Source organism: Pelecanus crispus, chromosome 3 (assembly GCF_030463565.1).
Source record: "Pelecanus crispus isolate bPelCri1 chromosome 3, bPelCri1.pri, whole genome shotgun sequence".
Classification (NCBI taxonomy): Eukaryota; Metazoa; Chordata; class Aves; order Pelecaniformes; family Pelecanidae; genus Pelecanus; species Pelecanus crispus.
Window position 1 is genome coordinate 2,131,966 of NC_134645.1, and position 19,459 is coordinate 2,151,424.

Genomic DNA, 19,459 nt, shown 5'->3' on the forward strand with positions numbered 1-19,459 from the left:
GATGTTTATTTAAAAAAAAAAAAGGCACTCTGATTCAAAAAGAAATAGTATGACATTTCTAGCCCACCACTAAAGACACCCTTCTAAGACAAACTTTGTATTCTCTTGACTCTTTTCTCTTCCCCAGTCAGTCTTCCATTCTTTTTTGCAGAATGCTACTGTGTCTGTGTAGAAGTCAAGAAAGTCACCATTCCACACTTACAGAACTTACTACTCTTGCAGTCAGAGAGTTGTTTCACGTACAAGCGTTTGCAGTCTCCATCCAACAGATGGTTTCTCAGTAAATGTAACTATATTTGAGGGACGTATCTCTTTCAGTGCATTGGAAAAGGGCAGAAATGTCTACTCCAGGCACCTAAGTTCTTTAAGGTCAAGTATTTTATTACTTCAGAACTGTAGCTGTATTTTAAGTTTTGCCGACAGGAAAAAGGGGACATTCCTGGCTTTAAAAAGTGTGCGTTCATATTGCCAGACATCACCCAGCGAAACATGATAAAAGATAGTGAGATAATGAGAAGGGGTAGTATAGCAATAGAGAGTCAGAAATGCGCCTCACTTTCTCAAACAGTTTGATCATTTTGTTTCGTTCTTAGACTTACTGCATTTGCCTGGGGGTTTCTTTGGTAAGTGGGCAGTTTTTGGAATAATAGGCATTCTGATAGGACCACAGGAGTCATTTAAGTGTCTGTCCAGGCATTGTTCTGTATGGATGTACATCTGTGAGATCTGCACACTAATACGAAAAAAACCAGAAATTCTGCAGAAATTTTTCCTAATATGACATTTGCATTTCACAGTTTTGGACATTGTGTGGAAATGCACTGACAGCAAAGAGAGGAATATTTGGTAAAACAGGAGATCTCCAAACTATCCTTTGTTTAGCATGTGCAAAAGAAGATATCACGTACTCTGGTGCTTTAAATGGAGACATCTATGTTTGGAAAGGGCTAAACTTGGTCCGCACAATTCAAGGAGCACATAGTGTAAGTTGTGTTTTTAATACCAATTTCTGAAATGAACTGTTCATTGAATTGAAAAACTTCTTGAAGGCTTATCCACAAAGATTTTCTTCTATTTCAGGTTGGAAGGATGTCTAAGACCATTCATCAATTAAGAATTTATATGTAATCTTATACTTTGTTTACATGGTGTCCACAGATGCTAGCTGCTGAACTGATATGGACAGAACTGCTGATATTTGTAGCATTGATTTAACCAAGCAGACTAGGTGTAAAGTGAAGTTTCTAAAGTTTCACAGATTGAGTACCTTCAGTTACGATCAGTTTACTTAAAAATAGTTGGTAACCAAATTATCTTATTTTAAATAGAATTTTACTTCTAAAATTCCCAGCGCTGAAGACTGAGTCTTCGTAAAAGCCTCAATGTGGAGTAAACTTGTTTAATCGGTGAATTGCACTCCAACCATATTCCAAAGACAGTTTACTCCAATTGGCTTCATAACACACACCCTGCCCCCTAATTTGGAGCACTGATATTTATCAGAGAGAAAGGGGAATGTATAGGATCATGTTAGGTTTCTAACCACTCTAATCAATTTATGTCCCTATTGTTGCTGTAGTAAAGGCACAGTAGGATTTTCATGTCTTGTTTTAGAGGTATTTGAGAACTACTCCTATTTTGAACATGATTGTGGCTAATGCCATTCTAGCATGGGTTTTTTGAAGAGAAGGAAATGAGTATTTTTCTTAGAAGAGTGATATGAAATCTAACAGTTGTTGCTATAGTTTTCTTCTAGAATATTTCTAGAAAGAGCACTGCAAACTTAACAGTTCTTTCTGACCTCCCAAAATTAGTTATGTTGGCAGTGCATCAAGATTCATAGTAGCTTTTCAAATTAGATATGTGTTCAGAGAGTAATCGTTATTTATAGAAGTAATCTGTAATTTGTGAAAGCAGTCAGCCTGAAGTCAGTGGGACATCTTACCTGCAGAACTCCTGTGTAATTGCCAGGTTGTGGTTATGTGCAGCTGCAATGACATGGAAATATCTTTGGCAAACAATAAACCCCTGTAGTATATTTGTAGAACTTCATTTAGATTCACTAGAATGATTAAATATAATCTCTTTCTATATAATGTGTTCTGTTTCATCCGTACAAATTATGGGGTTTGCCATGGCTAATATGCATTCTCTTGTCCAATTTCTAATCTCTATGTAATTGATTATTAGAAATATTAATTTATTAAGACATTGAACAAGGCCACTTTGAAAAAAGAGGTCTTCTCTTCATTGTATTAATTTCCACGCAGTTTGACTTGTCTACTAAGTAAGAGGTTTTCCTAATAAATTACTGAATCAGCAGGCGCTCCATGAGCTATTCCAATGCAATACAGCACAGTCATCAGTAATGAGGCATTTTCAAAAATGAAGAAGAAATTCAAACTGTAATAGAAACTTGTCTTACAACGAAGAGAATGAATTGACACTCTTTCAGTTCCTGTCAGATTCCAAATGACGTCTGAACTGAATTCATGAAAGAATGTCTCAATCATCTCCACACCTGTAAGAATATTTGTATTGCTTGTTTGCTTGTTTTTGTTTATTCTGGGTAAATATTTATTTTAAGTGTTCCATTATTTATTTAATAGTCCTTGTAATAATATTAACTAAACCAAATTTAAAGTTCTGCAAATAGGCTATACCACTGGTATTTGTGCGAGCATTTCTACATAAATCACTAAAGTGGGAGCACTTGAAATAAACGTATCCCCCTGTGTTTGCTGGTTTGCTTTCTGGATGGACAACATTTTGCTGCCTAGCAGTTTCTAGCCTTTAACAAGAGTGTTCAAAAACGTTTGCTTTGTATGTTTAAATCGATTGTAAAGAACTTTAAAACTTGTTATACTATTGGTTAACAGGCTGGAATTTTTAGTATGTATGCTTGTGAGGAAGGTTTTGCCACTGGAGGGAGAGATGGTTGCATTCGGTTATGGGACACTGATTTCAAACCAATTACTAAAATTGATCTCAGGGAGACTGAACAAGGATACAAAGGTAATGAGCTATTACTTTAATGGTTTTTCACACATCTAGATAATGGATTATGACACAATTTAATTTGAAGCATAAATGTGTCTGCATACTGCTGATTTTTTTACTTAATGACTGTATTTACTTTTGAGACCTGTATTCCCTTTTTTCTCTGGCAATGATGTAGCCTGAAGAGTTTTCCATGTTTCATAGTATAAACAGAGGGATGCTTATAGTTGCTGCTCCCCACCATGCAAATATAAGAAGATAGATAAAACCTAATTAAACACAAAAAGGTAGAAGAATGAAGTTAGATAATCTTAATTAATTGCAATTCATTTAATTAAATGAGATTTCTGGAACCCTATATTTAAAGATGCTGAGCATCTGAGCACTCCATTAGGTTCATCTGGAATGGTAGCACTTGGCATATTTAATAGAATGTTATTAAAGTCTTGACCATCATATTTATTGAATCTTATCATGCTTCCTATGAGCTTAGTCATCACTTTATGATTAGACTCTCGGAGCGCTTATAATCTCCATAGATCATAAGACACGCTTTATCGAGATCTTAGTCTCCTGGGAATTCTACACATTTGTTTGGCTTGAGAGTATAGCAGTCTGCTGGCCTGAAGCAGGCTTTATACATTTTTGGCAGCCAACTTTGTAATGGTTAGTGTTAATTTCCCCTGCTTCTTAGCTTACATTTTTAGACCTAGTTTTCATATTAAAATTACCATTGGAATAGTCAAGAGGCCACTAAGAAGGATAAAATTTTCTTTCTCAATTATGGATTTTTTGGCCTGTGATCTAGTAACAAGCTCGTTCTGTTTATTTTTCATCTTACTTAAACCAGATCCCCTGATGATTCTAATACTTTTAAAATGCATAGCTTTGCAATATCTAGGCTCATCCAAGAGGCAAACTGCAAACAGCCTTAGATGAACACTGCTCCACCAGTTTGCCATACCGTAGTGTTAATCCATGGAATTTTGCCCTCAAAAAAGTTGTCAAATACCAAACCAGTAGCCCCTTTGCTCTGTAGTTCTGGCTTTATGTAGTTTTTTGCAGCCAGAATCATAATGTTTAACATTCATTTCTAGAAAACAATAGCAGTACCTTATGACCACACGGAGCAGTTTTGATCAATATAGAAATACTTTCTAAAATTGTGGAGATGTAAGCCTGTACGTGTGGGTTAGACAGATCATTATGGCTAATACCAGTCCTGCAGGCAGTCCATTCCTAATAAAAGTCAGAATAACATAGATGAAGTGCGACACAGAGAAGGCAGTGTTCACACACGAAACATGCATCTTCAACTCCTTGGTTCTTTGTGAAGTGATTCTGGGAGGGAGCTTTATCCCACATATTTGTGAGACCAGAGTAGAAGCAATTTTTGCTCTTCCTGCTGCCTGGGATGTGTCCACACTCAATGAAAACAGACTTTAGCTGAACTCAGTTACTTTTAATTGACTGTAGTTATCTTCTGTGGAAAATTACTACTTCAAAATGAAAACTTACATTACAGAGCTGTAATGTACTCATAAAGGCATCTTCTTCTAGCACATTGTCTGCAAAAAGCACCTAGCTATCCTTCTACAGGTTGCCTAAGAAGAGATTATCATCTTGATGGAAGTTAACTCAAGGAAGGACTTATTGAAGGTGAAATCTCATTAGACACACTATGGAGAGATTCTAACTTGATGCCACTATTTATACCATCTCCTAAATGCTACAGGATACAGAATGTATAGATGAGAGCAGCGAAGTAGAACCAGACACCATAACGGCAGCTATATGGCTGAGAAAGTCAATACAAGTTTTTGCTGTCTTTTTATATGGCAAAAGTAGTAAAAAATTTCATTTGCAGAAAATAAATTGAGTTGCCGTTTAGACTTCTATGTAAATTATAACAAATTTTTAAAAATTGGTTAATCAATTAGATTTCTAAGAACTAAAACTAGAACACTGTCCAAATCTTGTCTTCAAAGCATTTAAATCTTTCAGGTTTATGTTTATTTGTCAAAATAAAAACATTGCCCGCTTTAATGGCAAGAAACTGACTTAAGCAAGTCTGCAAAATTTTATCAAAGCTTAGTCAAAGATGGTATGCCCATGAGCATAACCATCGAGACTAAGTAAAAAGACATCGTGGTGTATCTCTGAAAAGTGCGGTGGGACTGCTGGTCTGACGACAACTATGAAAAATTAGGACCTTGAGGATGACTGCAGGTCATAAAATCCAAGCATGCACTTATACCTCGTGGCCATAATTTTTAAAATTTTTTATCTTTTTCCTGTTTCAGGGTTTCTTCTCTCTGTGTGTTCTTTCAATGTGATACAACTCTTGCCTGCGATGTTCCTGTTATGTCTCTGTCCTTTTCTGCTGTTTCTGTCTCGCACGTCATCCACTGATGATCACTTCCATTTAGTGCTTGCTACTATAACAGTGTGGAAATTTTGTTTCATTTTCAGTTATGTCAATGGCACTGATTAGTTTAAGCACATATGTAGCTTCAAGCAATGGTGGTAGCCTTAGCTGCTTACCTATGACCTTCTGTCCCTCCTTTCCAATTCCTTTTTCCAAAGCAGTTTGCAAAGGCATCAGCTTTCAAACTTAAAACGTCTTTCTAGGCTGCCAGGAAGACTCTCCCCCTCCTCCCCCCATATATACTCATTCATCAGTCATCCTGTACTGAAGAGTACTAAACACTTTTTAAATGAGATGCATCACCAGTAACAATCTGATCAGAGGCTTGGTAAAAAAAAAAATCTGATAATGGCTAATCTTTATGTGCAGTACGTAACAGAAAACATTACCTTTCCCGCATCAAAAGATGTACTTTGTATTCTAAAATTTAACAATACCCATTTTCCACTTAACATCTGAACTTCATTCCTTGTATGGCCTTTGGTGTTTATCAAGAAGATGTAAGTCAAAGCTTCAGTAGAAATTTAGCTAAGTCACAAAATGACATTGCCAAAATTAAAAGGTACTGGAAATGGACAAGACAATAAATGAAGATTTATTCGCCCTTCTCAAGAGATGACACAAAATGCCTACAATATATTTTATTTATGTGACCAGTAGTTAATTGCATTGTGTGTTCGGTTCCAAAAGATGTTAAAATGATGACTGGTTGACCTTGACTACATAACAAATGGATTTTTTTTTTTATTCGTTCACATCTCACAGCATCTAGACCCATTATCCAAACTTTAATTTTCATATACTGGAACAGGAACTACAAATGCTGCAGGCAGTCAACCAGAGAATGCTATCAAATTGCTCAGCCTGTTAAGAGGGTATTTTAAGCTTGTGGTTAGTAAAATTCCAGCTGCAAAGTTAGGATCGGATTTGTAGAATAAGATTAAGCTCTCTAAAAGATATGCAAAGCAAGATTCTGTTGGTTTTTTGTTTTGGTTTGGTTTTTTTAATAATCATTTGGGACAAAAATAGAGAAGTGTAATAACATGGGCACAAACCATTTAAATTCACCATTAAAATTTTATTCAACATTTTATTTAAATGTGCAAAAAAGGAATAAAACCATCTTCAGTCACACGAACCTTGCCTAATCTAAAACTTAGATCTTTAAATCATGTGGAATTGATTTGGTTTTTTAAGGTAAATTCCCCAGGTGAACACAGAGCATACGAGCTTGATCCTTTGAGAAACTGGCAGCAGAAAGGTTAGATACTCAGCATTTTTCCAGGACTGAGCCTTCTCTTTTTCTGTCTAATGGAGATAATTTAACAGAACTGTTTTGAGGTTTAATCAGCTGTGATGTATTGCAAGACTTCAGTGTCAAAGCATAACAGTTGTTACAAATTAACTCTTGAAGTCCTAATGATCTTCACTGTACTGACTATCACTTTGTCTCATCATTGCCATTAATCTAAGATTATTCTGTCCCCTGTCAGGTTTGTCCATCCGAAGTGTCTGTTGGAAAGCGGACAGACTTTTAGCAGGGACACAGGACAGTGAAATATTTGAGGTGCTAGTAAGAGAGAGAGATAAACCCATGCTGATTATGCAGGGTCATTGTGAAGGGGAGCTCTGGGCCCTGGCGGTCCATCCAAAGAAGCCTTTAGCAGTCACAGGCAGTGACGATCGATCTGTACGGTAAGGCTAGATCTTATTTATTTTTTTATCTATTCATTCATGTACACATCATTTTTAACCAATGTCAGTTTGACATATTTGTAATTTATTTATTTTCTGGCCTTATGTTAAGACTCCATTAAGACAACATATTTTTTTCTCGTGTTTTTCTTAGCAGCTTTGCTTTTTCTCTTCAGCCCTCATACTTGGGCTTCACACATCATGTAAAAGTAAACAGAATTTGTGTTCAAAACATGCTGGATTTATATACTCTGCTTTAAGTACTAATTCATTACTGTTCTGAACAGCAGGTGTAGGTATCTAAATGGAGAATGGTCACCTCATACCTCTCTTCTGTTAATGATATGCAACAAGCCTAAAACCTAAATACCTTTGACCCATGTTTTACACAGCAGGTGTCTGACTCAGCCACGAGTCTATCTGATCTAAAACCGACTCAATTAAAATGCGAGAAAATTAGATTAATGAAAATGCACTGGTTTACTCCAATGAAGAAGATCTTTCAGATGTTTAGTTGTAGCACTTGTGCCTCAAGCCTCTGTAGCAGAGATTTGAAGTTTTGTACACATACTTGTCGAAGCTGTCACAAAGGCAAGGATGTTTCTTTTCCTGTCCCTGTTAAAATCTGGCAAATTGATAAGCCTCTGAAAAAACCTAAGCATTTTTAATATCCTTAGTAAGACTTTACTGTAAAGTTTGGAGGTTCAGCTAAGATTCTCACTGTAGTCAATGTACTTCCATCCCCACACAGCTGTTGGGTGCTATCTCAACTGGACATGGACACTGCCCATCGTGACTAATTATTTTCCTGCCATTAAAGAGATTGAGATTTTCCTGACTGCCAAACTCATGGGGACTGGAGAGATTTTTGGGAGACCAGGCTTTCTTATGGCAGTCTCCTGAGTCTTTCCTCAAATTGTGGTTCTGCCCTTGCCCTGAAGCCCTACCCCTGGCAGGACAGCGCATACAATGGGGTTCATGACAGCCTGGTTTCCCAAGCTCTGATTCCCCTAATGTCCTCCTTAGCAGTTTCTCCTGACCCTACCATCCTAATTCCTAACCCCTCCATCAGGTTTTTCTCCAACCCTGTGCCAGGTGGCAGATGACTGCTTTTCATCTTATATAGATAATTTGATTGCATATTTTAAAATCAACCCCAGGCAGTCACCGAACAGTTTTTCAGTTTTTATGGACTACTAGTCAACTTATTTTGCAAACATACATGTGGATTCTACCATTTGGCCATATTTCAGTGGGGAAAATCAATCTCCTACCATACATACAGCTTCTAATTTATACTCCTTCAGATTCCACATTATGATTCACCTCTGCCCTGAAGCTTGTTGGTCAGTTGGAATTTCTTTTTTCCTTTCCTTCCTGTCTTTTCATTTGTACTGGTTTCCTATTCCTGCCATCCCTCATCTCTTTCTAACCACAATTAAAATCCAAACTGTGACACTAACAAAACTGCCAGTTGTTCACTACAGTCATGTTGTCTCCCTGTTTCCTACACATTAGTATTATTTCTTTCAGTTTATAAAACGCATGGGATCCTCTCTTCTGCTTGGGTTTGTCTGCGCAGCTTTATAGACAGACACAAATTCATGCTGCCTGCATTCTGGTAGGATGCAAGCCAGTTCTGAAACAAGAGCTGCAAAGCTGGGATTAGCATTGTGCTGCCCTCAAGCTAATAAGCCATGCTAAGACTTTGGATTTATTGTCTTGGACTCATCTCTTGGCTAGCATGGCAATTCAGCTCTGGCTTGGAGCTGGATAATGTGCTGCTGGCTCGAAGTGTGCTTGGAACAAACTTGTGCCCCTCTATGAAAGACTCTGCAAGCACGCTCTTTGTGCACGTAAAGCCTTAATTAGTGGTGCTCTTAGGATTATCATCATTGTTATAGTTATTACTACATCACTGATGCCTTTGAACATTGCCACTCTATAAAATGTGCGTTTGTTAACATTACACGTATTTTACTGCACTACTTCACACATCCATTTAGCTGTTTAGGCACTAGAGAATGTGGGACTTGAATTCTAGTTCAGGCACTGCTATTTTTTATATACTAATGCTTCATTAGGAATTCTAGTGAAATACATAAATATTTTCATTAAGATGAAAAAGTACACAAAAGGATGTTCATACAATCTTTTTTTCAATAATAAAATCACTTTGACAGGACTGTTTCTATATTGCTGTTCATTGTGTAATTTTTCTTAGTATTTGGTTATCACATTATTTTGAAAAGAGTGGCTGTATAATATAAATCTAAATTGTTTTACAAGTAAAAGTATTTAGTGGGCCAGATTATATTCTCATGTCTAAGTGAGACGTCTAAATGAAAAGGACCTCTGTAGAGTTAAGGGGAATTACTGGAGATTTTCCGTAGCACAGCTGAGGGGAGGCTCTAGCCAAATAACAGGTTTCCTACATTTTAAACTTCAAAAGCGTATCAACTAGGAAAGCTGCCTGTTTCCTATCTCTTGCAACAGGAACGGGGAAAAAAAGCATCATTCTCATCTGAATGCTGAGAGGCGTACAGAATTATTTATTACATTTGCTCAGTGAACCTCACACATGTCTTTTTGTAATGTCGTGTTACAACGTCTAGCTGCAGGACCACAAGTAGCTGTTCTTCTGGCAGAACATCTCCGCTACGCTGTCTGTCTGCTTGAATGATCTCTTTCCCTATACCTGCATTTGTAAGAAGACTGAGGAGAACCTGGTTTTATATGAAGCCATTTGAATATTTATCTCTCTGATTTTTTTGTACGGAGCATTGTTCTGCCAATTGAAGGAAACAAAGGAGCGGTAAAGCTGCTGTCATCAGCTATGGCTTTTTCTGCAAATGAAGTGGTTGCTAGTAAGCCTCTTGGGAGGCTGTAATCAGTATGTGCTCCAGTAAATAAACTCATCTGTCAGGTATATGACAGAAAAGACTGGAATATTGACTAATAAAACAGTGTTTCATGAGCCTGTTTGGGTTTTTAAACTCAGTCATTTAAACAAATGCATAGGAAAGTTGCCAAAGAATGGTAAAAACATGTCTTTGCCTTATTTGAAAATACATACACTTTTTATATGGAAATAGTTTATTTATCTAGCTTTTCCAAAAACAACGTGCAAAAGTATTTTGCCAGAAGAGATACTTTTTCTATTTTCGTAAGCAAAGCCGGGCTTTTATTTTGTCAGTTGTGTATACAAATGCCTGTATGTGTGCGAAATGCTTTTTCTCCTGTTATAAAATTAAAAGGCTCATATTTGGAATTACCCTTCCATTAATTCAAAAAGTTGGGGTTTTTTTAAAGAAAACTGAATTGTTCTGCTTGTACTGCCATGTATTGCAATTACCCTTCTAATGTATTTGTCAAAGTGATCCATGTGAAAGCAACATTTTGGAGGCAAATTTTATCCTGGTGTTTCCTTTGAAATCTTTCCAAATCCTTTCTGGTTCATTCTTTATTGTATTGGGCTCATAGCTTCTCCCTAGCAAGGCTGCTAAGAATCTTGCATCTTATCTACTTCTGTTTTGTCTTTGAAAACAGTTTTAGCGTCCCACATCCATGGTTTTTTCACCAGGAAATGGTACTTGCCATTTTTTCAGAGAGAAGTCTTTTCAAGTTCTTTCTCATCCTTGAATTCTCTCAGCCTAAGAGGAAACCAGCATCATTCAGGGCTGTTGATTGTAGACTGATCCTAATAACATGAACCTGACAAGGCCCAAAGGGTTTCTTTCTCAATGCAGGCAGGCAAATTCTATAATCCTTTTACTAAATTTATCAAACTCTATCTTTTTTTTTTTTTTTTTTCTCCTGTTACTCTACTTCAAGGCTGTATCTAAGCGTTACGGCTGGCGTGGTCAGAAACTTCCTTCTTTTCAGGCTCTATTCAATGTTCTGTTTATGCTATTTGTTCTAGTGCCAACATGGTCCTTCAACGTAACTTTTTCTCCTTCTTTGGCGTTTATCCTACTGATGTATTTTTGGAAGCAATACTATCCCCTCCCGGCTTTTGTTTCACTAAGGTATAAAAATTAAACTCCTTTGGTCGTCTTTAACGTGATACAGTCTTCACTCTCTTAATCATCCTAATAATCCTGCACTGCATCTGTTCCTGTTTTTATTCCGATTTCTTGAGATAACTTATAGAGAACATGCCAGATGAGGTCACTATGTGTTGTGTGCTATTGTTTTTGTGTACCTTCTGGAATAGCACCCAGGATATATTTTAGGATGAAATTTCCTTTTTCCTGTCTGCAACTCACCCATGAGTCATAGTCATTCTATAATTGAAAAATAGTGTGAGATCGTACTTCTTTTTGCTGGTTCCACTTGTGTTTCAAGCTTACAGCACAGTGCTAGGCATAAGGCTCTGAAAGTATGGGCTTTCATTCCATGTCTATTTGTTTCATCATCAAGAAGTTTCTGTTTCTTCCAATATGATAAATCCATCTCTGGGTTCACAGTGCCTCCCAGCTAGCTGTCCATAGCAATTCTCATTAGCGTTCTCATCTTTTGTGCCAGTGTCTTCAGTGAAAATATTAAATGTTACTATTCCAAAGCTTGTACCTAGAAATCTCAGTCGTATCTTCCGTCGAGCCTGTTTTTCTGTAAAGCTTGCTATAAAACTTCATCCAGTATCACATTACAGTTCTTGTACAAATTATCATTTTCTTGAGTTTAGCCAATAATCATATATGCTACCATTCAAATATTTTACTATTTTATAAATCTTTTATACGTGCATTAGATTTATGATACTGTGCTGACTTGTTTTTTCTACCCCAAGAGGTCTTTTATGCATTGTCTTCCATACTTTTAACTACTCTTTTCTTTAAAATTTTTTCTACATCTTGCATACTACTGCGATCTGATTAACCAGCTTGTAGTGGTCTGGGAAACTCCCTCCATTCCTTCTTAAAAATATAGGTATATTATTTGCTTTTCTCCATCTTACGGCATAATTTATTGGTTGATGCTTTTTATTTAAAATTATGTAAATGAGCAAATCAGCATGCAGGTTTGTCTACTAGTTCATTCAGGGTTATGACAAGAAAATTTTTCCCATGGTTGGAATGTTTATGCTCTCTGATTATTGCTTTCACTTTCAGTGAAAATTTCAGTCTGATCTGCATTGACACTTTCTGTCTACAGAAACCACATTTTTTTATTATTCATCTAGGGGAATTCTATTATATCAGATAAGTAAAGTCTGGAGATAACACCAAATGATTATGTAGTTTAGCTTCACCCTGTTTTCCCTTCTGCTATCACAGATATGCGTTCAGGTCTGAGGTGCCTTCCCTGCTAGAACTGGGAACAGTAAAGACTCCTTTATTATGAAAGAAATTTGAATCTGGAACATCACTTGAAGGTGCCCGAAAGCTTCATTTGATATTATTTGCCCAGACATTCAGTGCTACTGTTGGAAAATTCTGCGTCCATGTAATGATTCGGGCAGTCCTTGTACACACCCTTTCTCTTCTAGCTTGATAAGCAGTTTTGAGTTTTTAAAAGCTAAATTTCTGTAAGTCTATAAGCTCAAGTCAGTGAAATTATCTTCATTCCATGGTTGGAGAGGAACTCAATACATTATAAAATCTTAGTATAAGGTGTGCATACGAATGGGCCTTTACCAATTGAGTTAGACTTTTTGGTTTTACTCTTGATGATATTGAAATATTGTGCAGTCAAGAAAAATCTCCTACTGCTTTCAATTTCCTTTGACGCAGATTATGGAGTCTTGCTGACCATGCCTTGATAGCTCGTTGTAATATGGAAGAAGCGGTGCGGAGTGTGTCTTTCAGTCCTGATGGATCACAGTTAGCACTTGGAATGAAGGATGGCTCCTTCATTGTTCTTCGAGTACGGTGAGAAAACCTTATATTAGTATCTCATGTTATTAGTTTGTTTCTTTTTTTCCCTTGAGTAACTCAAGACCATATTATAAAGTCTTTTATTCCTATAAAAAGAAAAAATCATTGGGTATTTGATCAGAAACAAAGAGTAAGAGTTGAGCATATGCTTCCATAATATCACTTGGTGTTTTAAAAGGTGGTAGTTTGTCAATTATGCTTTATTTAATTCAAAATACTAGCTCTTTGTAATAGTGTTGAAAACATGTAAGATTTTCAAGTTTGGCTTTTTTCCTTTATTTATTCTGAAATTATACAGATATTTTGTGAAAAGAAACGTGCATAACAGAGAGAACCTAGTTTTGAGAGGATTCTCCTTGATCATATGGTTCATTTCCTGCCATATGCAAGAATTGCAAATAACTAGTGACTGAAGGACATTTTTAAGCATTTGCAAGATGTATGTGACTTCTGCTTTTCATATTAGACGACAAGCTTTTTTTTGCATGAATGCATCATATGCAGTAGGCATTTTCAGTGTGGAATACTATTGTGGAAGACACACAAAAGCAGGTGAAACTTAAAATTGACCATAGAGTGAGAGCGCCAAACAAAATGGCGTGATTTCAAAACACATAAGCTGTTTTAATTGATACTTGGAAGAGTTTACCACTTCCCTAACATCATTCCATATGGTTGGTAAGCATATATATAAAATACTTTGAACTATTAGCTGATAGGAGGGAAAAGCCTGTAATCGATGGAAGATCTGTGAAAACCCCTGTAAGGTACTGCTTTAATGACTTTAACAAAACTTAAGTGATCTTTTCATATTAATTTAAAATCCTTTTCAAAGACTAGTATTTTTCTAAAGAAGATAATCTTCTTTGTCTCACAGTGATCTTGTCTTTGCTAATTTGCCTGATATGTAACATTATTCATGATTCAGCTGGCGGAGACCGATAATGAGAAACCCAGCATTATTCCTGAAAGAGTGGCAACACCCTTGTGTAAGACCCTCAGTGCAATTGCTTCTCCCTCTGCTCCTTTTCTGTGACACATCTTCTGACAGGGTAACAAATCTGCAGCCCGTGATCCAGGAAAGCTGGACGATGGCAGTGTGTTTTGTTGGCGTTTTTTGAATCATTTACTCAGTGACGTGAATCTTTGTCCTCCTTTTTCTTGGCCAGGAAGGATCTGGACCTATGGAATAATCCACAGAATTAGCTGCTCTTCTCAGTAGCAATATTTACTGCTATGGGATAGTTATGTTACCAGTTTTCAGTAATAAGGCAAAGCTAAGACTATTTTTTTTTTCCAAAACGCTTTTTGAAGGAAAAAATGGCTATGTATAAATAAGAATTTTCCCAACAAAATTTCTACTGTTATTGACACTTTGGAGTTTCACCATTTTAAGAGAAATTTCTAACAAAATTACTCTGTTAGTGTTTTTTTAAGATTCTGATCATCTATAATACTAACCTTTCCATTCACATCAGTATATCCCAGAAATCTCTGTCTTCAGTCACGGATGAGTCTCCTTTCAGGACTCTGCTTTTAACAGTACTATGTATTGGCATTTTTAAGATATATTAACAAAATGTATTGGTTTTTAAATAAATTTGAGTCTTTTCATAAATTTTATGTTACTAGCAATAATTAATTAAAGCAGAAATCAGGAAAAATATTTTAAAAGTTTAAAATGGAGAGTAACAGAAACATGACAGCTACAGAAGACTCTTCCTCACAAAATTTCCTTACAGCCCGAATGTATAATCTGGTATAGAGTGTCTTTCTAAATACAAAATTAATGTCACTGAGACTTGGCTCATTGTTCAGTTAACTCAGGACTTTTTTTTTTTTTCCATTTAGTTTTAATTCTTTCTTCATAGCCAAAGAATTTGGGGAACCTACTTGGAAAAATTTTGCCTGCATTCACTCACATTAAAGTTTTTTTTTTTAGTTCCTTGATTATATCAAATTTAATTTGATAGGAAAGAATTGAGTATTTTTTCTAAAACTAGACTATATAGCTGTCTTGATTTTTTTCAGAGAGACGTGCAAGGTATTGTCACTTCTGTTTTCCCACTGGTGGGTGGTGGTGGTGCTGGAACCCGCAAAGCTGTAGCTAACAGATCATGGCATGTGGGAACAATTATATCTAACTTACACCAGTCAAATTGTTAGCCTCTAATCTAAACTGCTTGCCTGTCTCCCCAAAAGAGTCAATGTGGAGAAACGTGTATCTCCCGTAGGCCATTTCACCATGGTCCTGTGAGAGACAGAGTAATTGCTCTTTAGCTGGAACTCTTTTTCCATTGTCTATGTTGAAAAAAAAATTTAGACTAGATAGCTAACTATTTTACAGCTCAAATAAAGTGAATAGAATGAAGAATATCATTGACAGGTAAAGTTGTTTCTAACTTTTGCTTTAAAAGTATCCTTATAACCAATGAAAGCAATAGGAACTTCTCAAAGAAAGCATTTTTTGGTGAAATATGCTTTTTGTTGTACAAATTACTCAGTGCATCTATCTTCATCTCTGTCTTAAATATTTGTGGATTGCATGTTCACAAGTTTACAGTTCACATTTTCACTGTTGGTTCTTGCAGAGACATGACAGAGGTAGTTCATATTAAAGATCGAAAAGAAGTAATCCATGAAATGAAATTTTCACCAGATGGCTCTTACCTTGCTGTGGGTTCTAACGATGGCCCAGTGGATATCTATGCGGTTGCTCAGCGATACAAAAAAATAGGAGAATGCAACAAATCTTCTAGTTTTATAACTCATATTGACTGGTCTGTGGACAGTAAATTCTTGCAAACCAATGATGGTGCAGGGGAGAGACTGTTCTACAAGATGCCATGTAAGTTTACAAGTGGCTCATGTTATGAACAAGTAAACTTCAGTGTTGATTTGAAGAGAACGACAAAAACATTATATAAATAGTACATCTGCAAGCAGAGTTTCTTGACTGGAACTTACATACATATCAAACGTTCTTCCATTTCTGTATGTTTTTAGCATGTTTATGTGTAGCTGCATTAGGACGTGTAAGATGTGTGATGTTGTCAAATACCACAAATGTGAGACTATGCTATATTTAAAGTAAAATTGTGATTCTTTATAATTTATTGAGGTTAAAAGTCTAATCCCAAGAAGAATACACAGATAAATGTGATGAAAAGAAATGGAGGTTACTGAAAAACAAAGGATTAAACAGATTATTGACTTGCATATTTTCAGCTGGGAAGCATCTAACTAGCAAAGATGAGATCAAAGGAATTCACTGGGCCTCATGGACCTGTGTGATAGGGTCTGAAGTGAATGGAATTTGGCCAAAATATACAAACATTACAGATGTCAACTCTGTGGATGGAAATTACAACAGCTCAGTACTAGTGACTGGAGATGATTTTGGGCTGGTTAAATTATTCAGGTTTCCGTGCCTGAAGAAAGGTAAGATAGTATTTTGTATTTCTGAAGAATGCAGTATTTATTTTGATACCTTATCAGTGTATTTTCTAATGGTGGCTTTTGATTCATGTGCACAATGAATAAGTGTGTGTGCAATTCATATTAGTATTAACAGACATAAAGATGAGACTTTAACCCCCTGTGTATCTGCCGATGTCCTGCCAATGTGTATGTACTTGTTTTTAGAACTGTTGAGAATGGATAGTTTAACGTGCTTACTCTGATATTACTTTTTCAGAAACTAATTCAGCAAGACTTTACATCACATCAAAACTGTATCAACACCAGATGCGCTACTATAATTGGTCCAAATTTATGCCAGTAACAGTTTCAGAAACTTCAGTAGGGTTCACTGTCAGCGTGTGTCGATATAACTCTGTGCGAACTATTTGCTTCATATCTGTAGTAGGCTTTTAACACAGATTGCTTCCTCAGTATTTGCACTGTACCATGCATACAGCCAAGAAAACTAAATAAAATGTTTTGGCTTTCCGTAGTAGGCTTTGAACACAGATTGTTTCCTCAGTATTTGCACTGTACCATGCATAAAGCCAAGAAAACTAAATAAAATGTTTTGGCTTTCCGTGATCTTCAGTGTTTAATTTGATATCATATCAGTATATTTTCTGATAATGAATTTGAATTTATGTGTATAGTACAATAGATGTGTATAATTCACATTAGCAATAATGGCCATAAAGGTGAAAATTCAACCCTATGTATATCTGGTACTTCCTGCCAAGATTTAAGTGCTTTTCAGAAAACTGAAGTGATCCTATCATTCATATTATTTTATGCCATTTATTTTTATTTTATAATTACTATTAGTATCAGAATATCAAGAGGCATATAATTATTTTTTTGTTTTCAGTTTTCATAAGAGCGTTTAGACTGTGTTTCCATTAAAAGCCTAACTTTATTAGTTACAATGTTAATTTGTTTTCTTACATATTAACAGTTCTATTTTTGTTTTTTAGGAGCTAAATTTAGAAAATACGTTGGCCATTCAGCACATGTAACCAATGTCCGTTGGTCCCACGATTTTCAGTGGGTATTAAGTACAGGAGGTGCTGATCATTCTGTTTTTCAGTGGCGATTTATTCCAGAAGGGATAACAAATGGCATCCTTGAAACATCTCCACAAGGTAAAAATGATGTCGTCTTAATTATTTATTAAATAAAATCAACAGAGAATGCAGCACTGTTGGAAAAGCTTCTATCGAATTAGCAGAAAATATTTTTATTATAATTCCCTGGAATTGCATTATACTCAGCACATTTGGGACATTTTACTTTTCATAGACAACCATTTGTTTCAGGCAAGGTACATTAAAACTCTTCTGCAGTCTGCTATATTGTACGTTTAGGAATACATGAGCAGTATTTGTCAAAGCGTGTGAAAAAGGCATTTAGAGGGAGATTACTAGATCAAATTCAGTTTTCAAAATTAGCCATCTAACTTGCATTCAGAAGTCTGACTACACATGTTGAATTGTTTAATTTTCTTTTCAATGCAAATTCACATATATGTATGTGTGATAGCTGTACTTTAGAATTTTTTTCTTGGTATATCCATGATACTTACAATATTCTGCAAAAGCCATATGAACTACATAGTGGCAACTGCTGAAAATTGGATTCCCTTCAGCAAAAGGGCAAAAATTCACTCCATACCTGCACAATTTGGTAAAATACCTGTGTTACAGCAAATCCTTTTAAACACAGTGATCGCACTGAAAGTTTTTATTTACCATTTCTGTATGTTTTCACTCCAAAGTCTGTTAAGAAAAGAGTATTCTTTCAGATGATGGAAAAGTACTAGTAATAACTCAGTTATTTGCCTTCCTTCTGCCACTCTCCTGCCCCAGGCATTGAAACAGGAGAAACAGAAATGAAACCTGACACATTCAGTCAGCCCACATGATTTTTACAAGCTGCTTAAGCTTCCAAAGTTGTTGAATACTGCTTTGCATGTAGTCTAAATTATAGAAAAACATCACATGCTATTCTCTTGTGATTAGATCTGTTATATATTGATCTTTTTTTTTAAATGCAGAAGGTGGCGTTGATTCCTACAGTGAAGAATCAGATTCAGATTTATCTGATGTGCCAGAGTTAGATTCTGACATTGAGCAGGAAGCTCAAATCAACTACGATCGCCAGGTGAGTGAAAATTAACACACTGTGCCAACTACCTGATAATTTGTCATGATCACTCAGTAAAGATAAGCAAAAGAAGTTTGCAGCTAATTCATCAGACTAGGAAGATTATTTTGACAGTATTCAGCTGATTATGCAACCAGTATACATAAAAACAGAGTTTACTTTAGCTGGAGATGAGAATTTAAAAGCGTTTGGAGAAAAAGCATTGGTGTGTATACCATTATATGTTAGAATAAAGAATAGATCTTAAAAAGCACAAATTTAAACATGAGAGCTTATTGCTGTCCCCATTCTCGTGACAGGTGTTAGAGAAGACTTTTCAGCCCTATCAAATTTAGAATCCCAAGTTGCAGAATACAGCTCACAGAGGTTTTTTTATGACTTCCACATATTCAAAGCAGCATACTCTTAATGAGTGAAGCCTGTATAATACATTTACTTATGACAGGTTCTTTTTTATTGTTAAAGACAACAATGTCCAGGAATTGAAATTGTCCTAGTTTATGGGAACCAAGTAAAATTGGTCTCTAATAATCACTTAATACACTTAACTTTTTTTTCTATTTTCAGTACAACTATGTTTTGAAATAAACTAATTGCTACCATGCAAGAAGAAAACAAATCAAATAAGTATTCTTTGCTGCATTTACTGCATTAACACCTTTCTTGTAAAAATCCAGTATTCCATCTTTGCAGTCAGGTAGATTTCTGTGGGAATTGCAATTTCATTGTCCTTTTCTAAAATCCAAGAAATGTAGGGACAGAAAACAAACAATAAAGCTGTATTTCAGCATTATAATGGATTCTGTTTGGTGCCACAGCTTTGAAGATGCTT

At 35.9% G+C, this 19,459-nt stretch overlaps 1 protein-coding gene across 6 annotated transcripts in view; it reads left to right on the plus strand.

Moving 5' to 3' along the window:
* The window catches only part of EML6 (EMAP like 6), a 116,707-nt gene that overhangs the window by 47,790 nt on the left and 49,458 nt on the right, over positions 1-19,459 (plus strand). For all 6 annotated transcript variants that reach the window (XM_075707084.1, XM_075707083.1, XM_075707085.1 and 3 more), the window contains exons 5-12: positions 798-983; positions 2,880-3,015; positions 6,922-7,123; positions 12,859-12,996; positions 15,594-15,850; positions 16,231-16,443; positions 17,439-17,606; positions 18,518-18,624. In XM_075707084.1, coding sequence (XP_075563199.1) covers positions 798-983; positions 2,880-3,015; positions 6,922-7,123; positions 12,859-12,996; positions 15,594-15,850; positions 16,231-16,443; positions 17,439-17,606; positions 18,518-18,624 — 1,407 coding nt within the window. The remainder of the gene's footprint in view (positions 1-797; positions 984-2,879; positions 3,016-6,921; positions 7,124-12,858; positions 12,997-15,593; positions 15,851-16,230; positions 16,444-17,438; positions 17,607-18,517; positions 18,625-19,459) is intronic.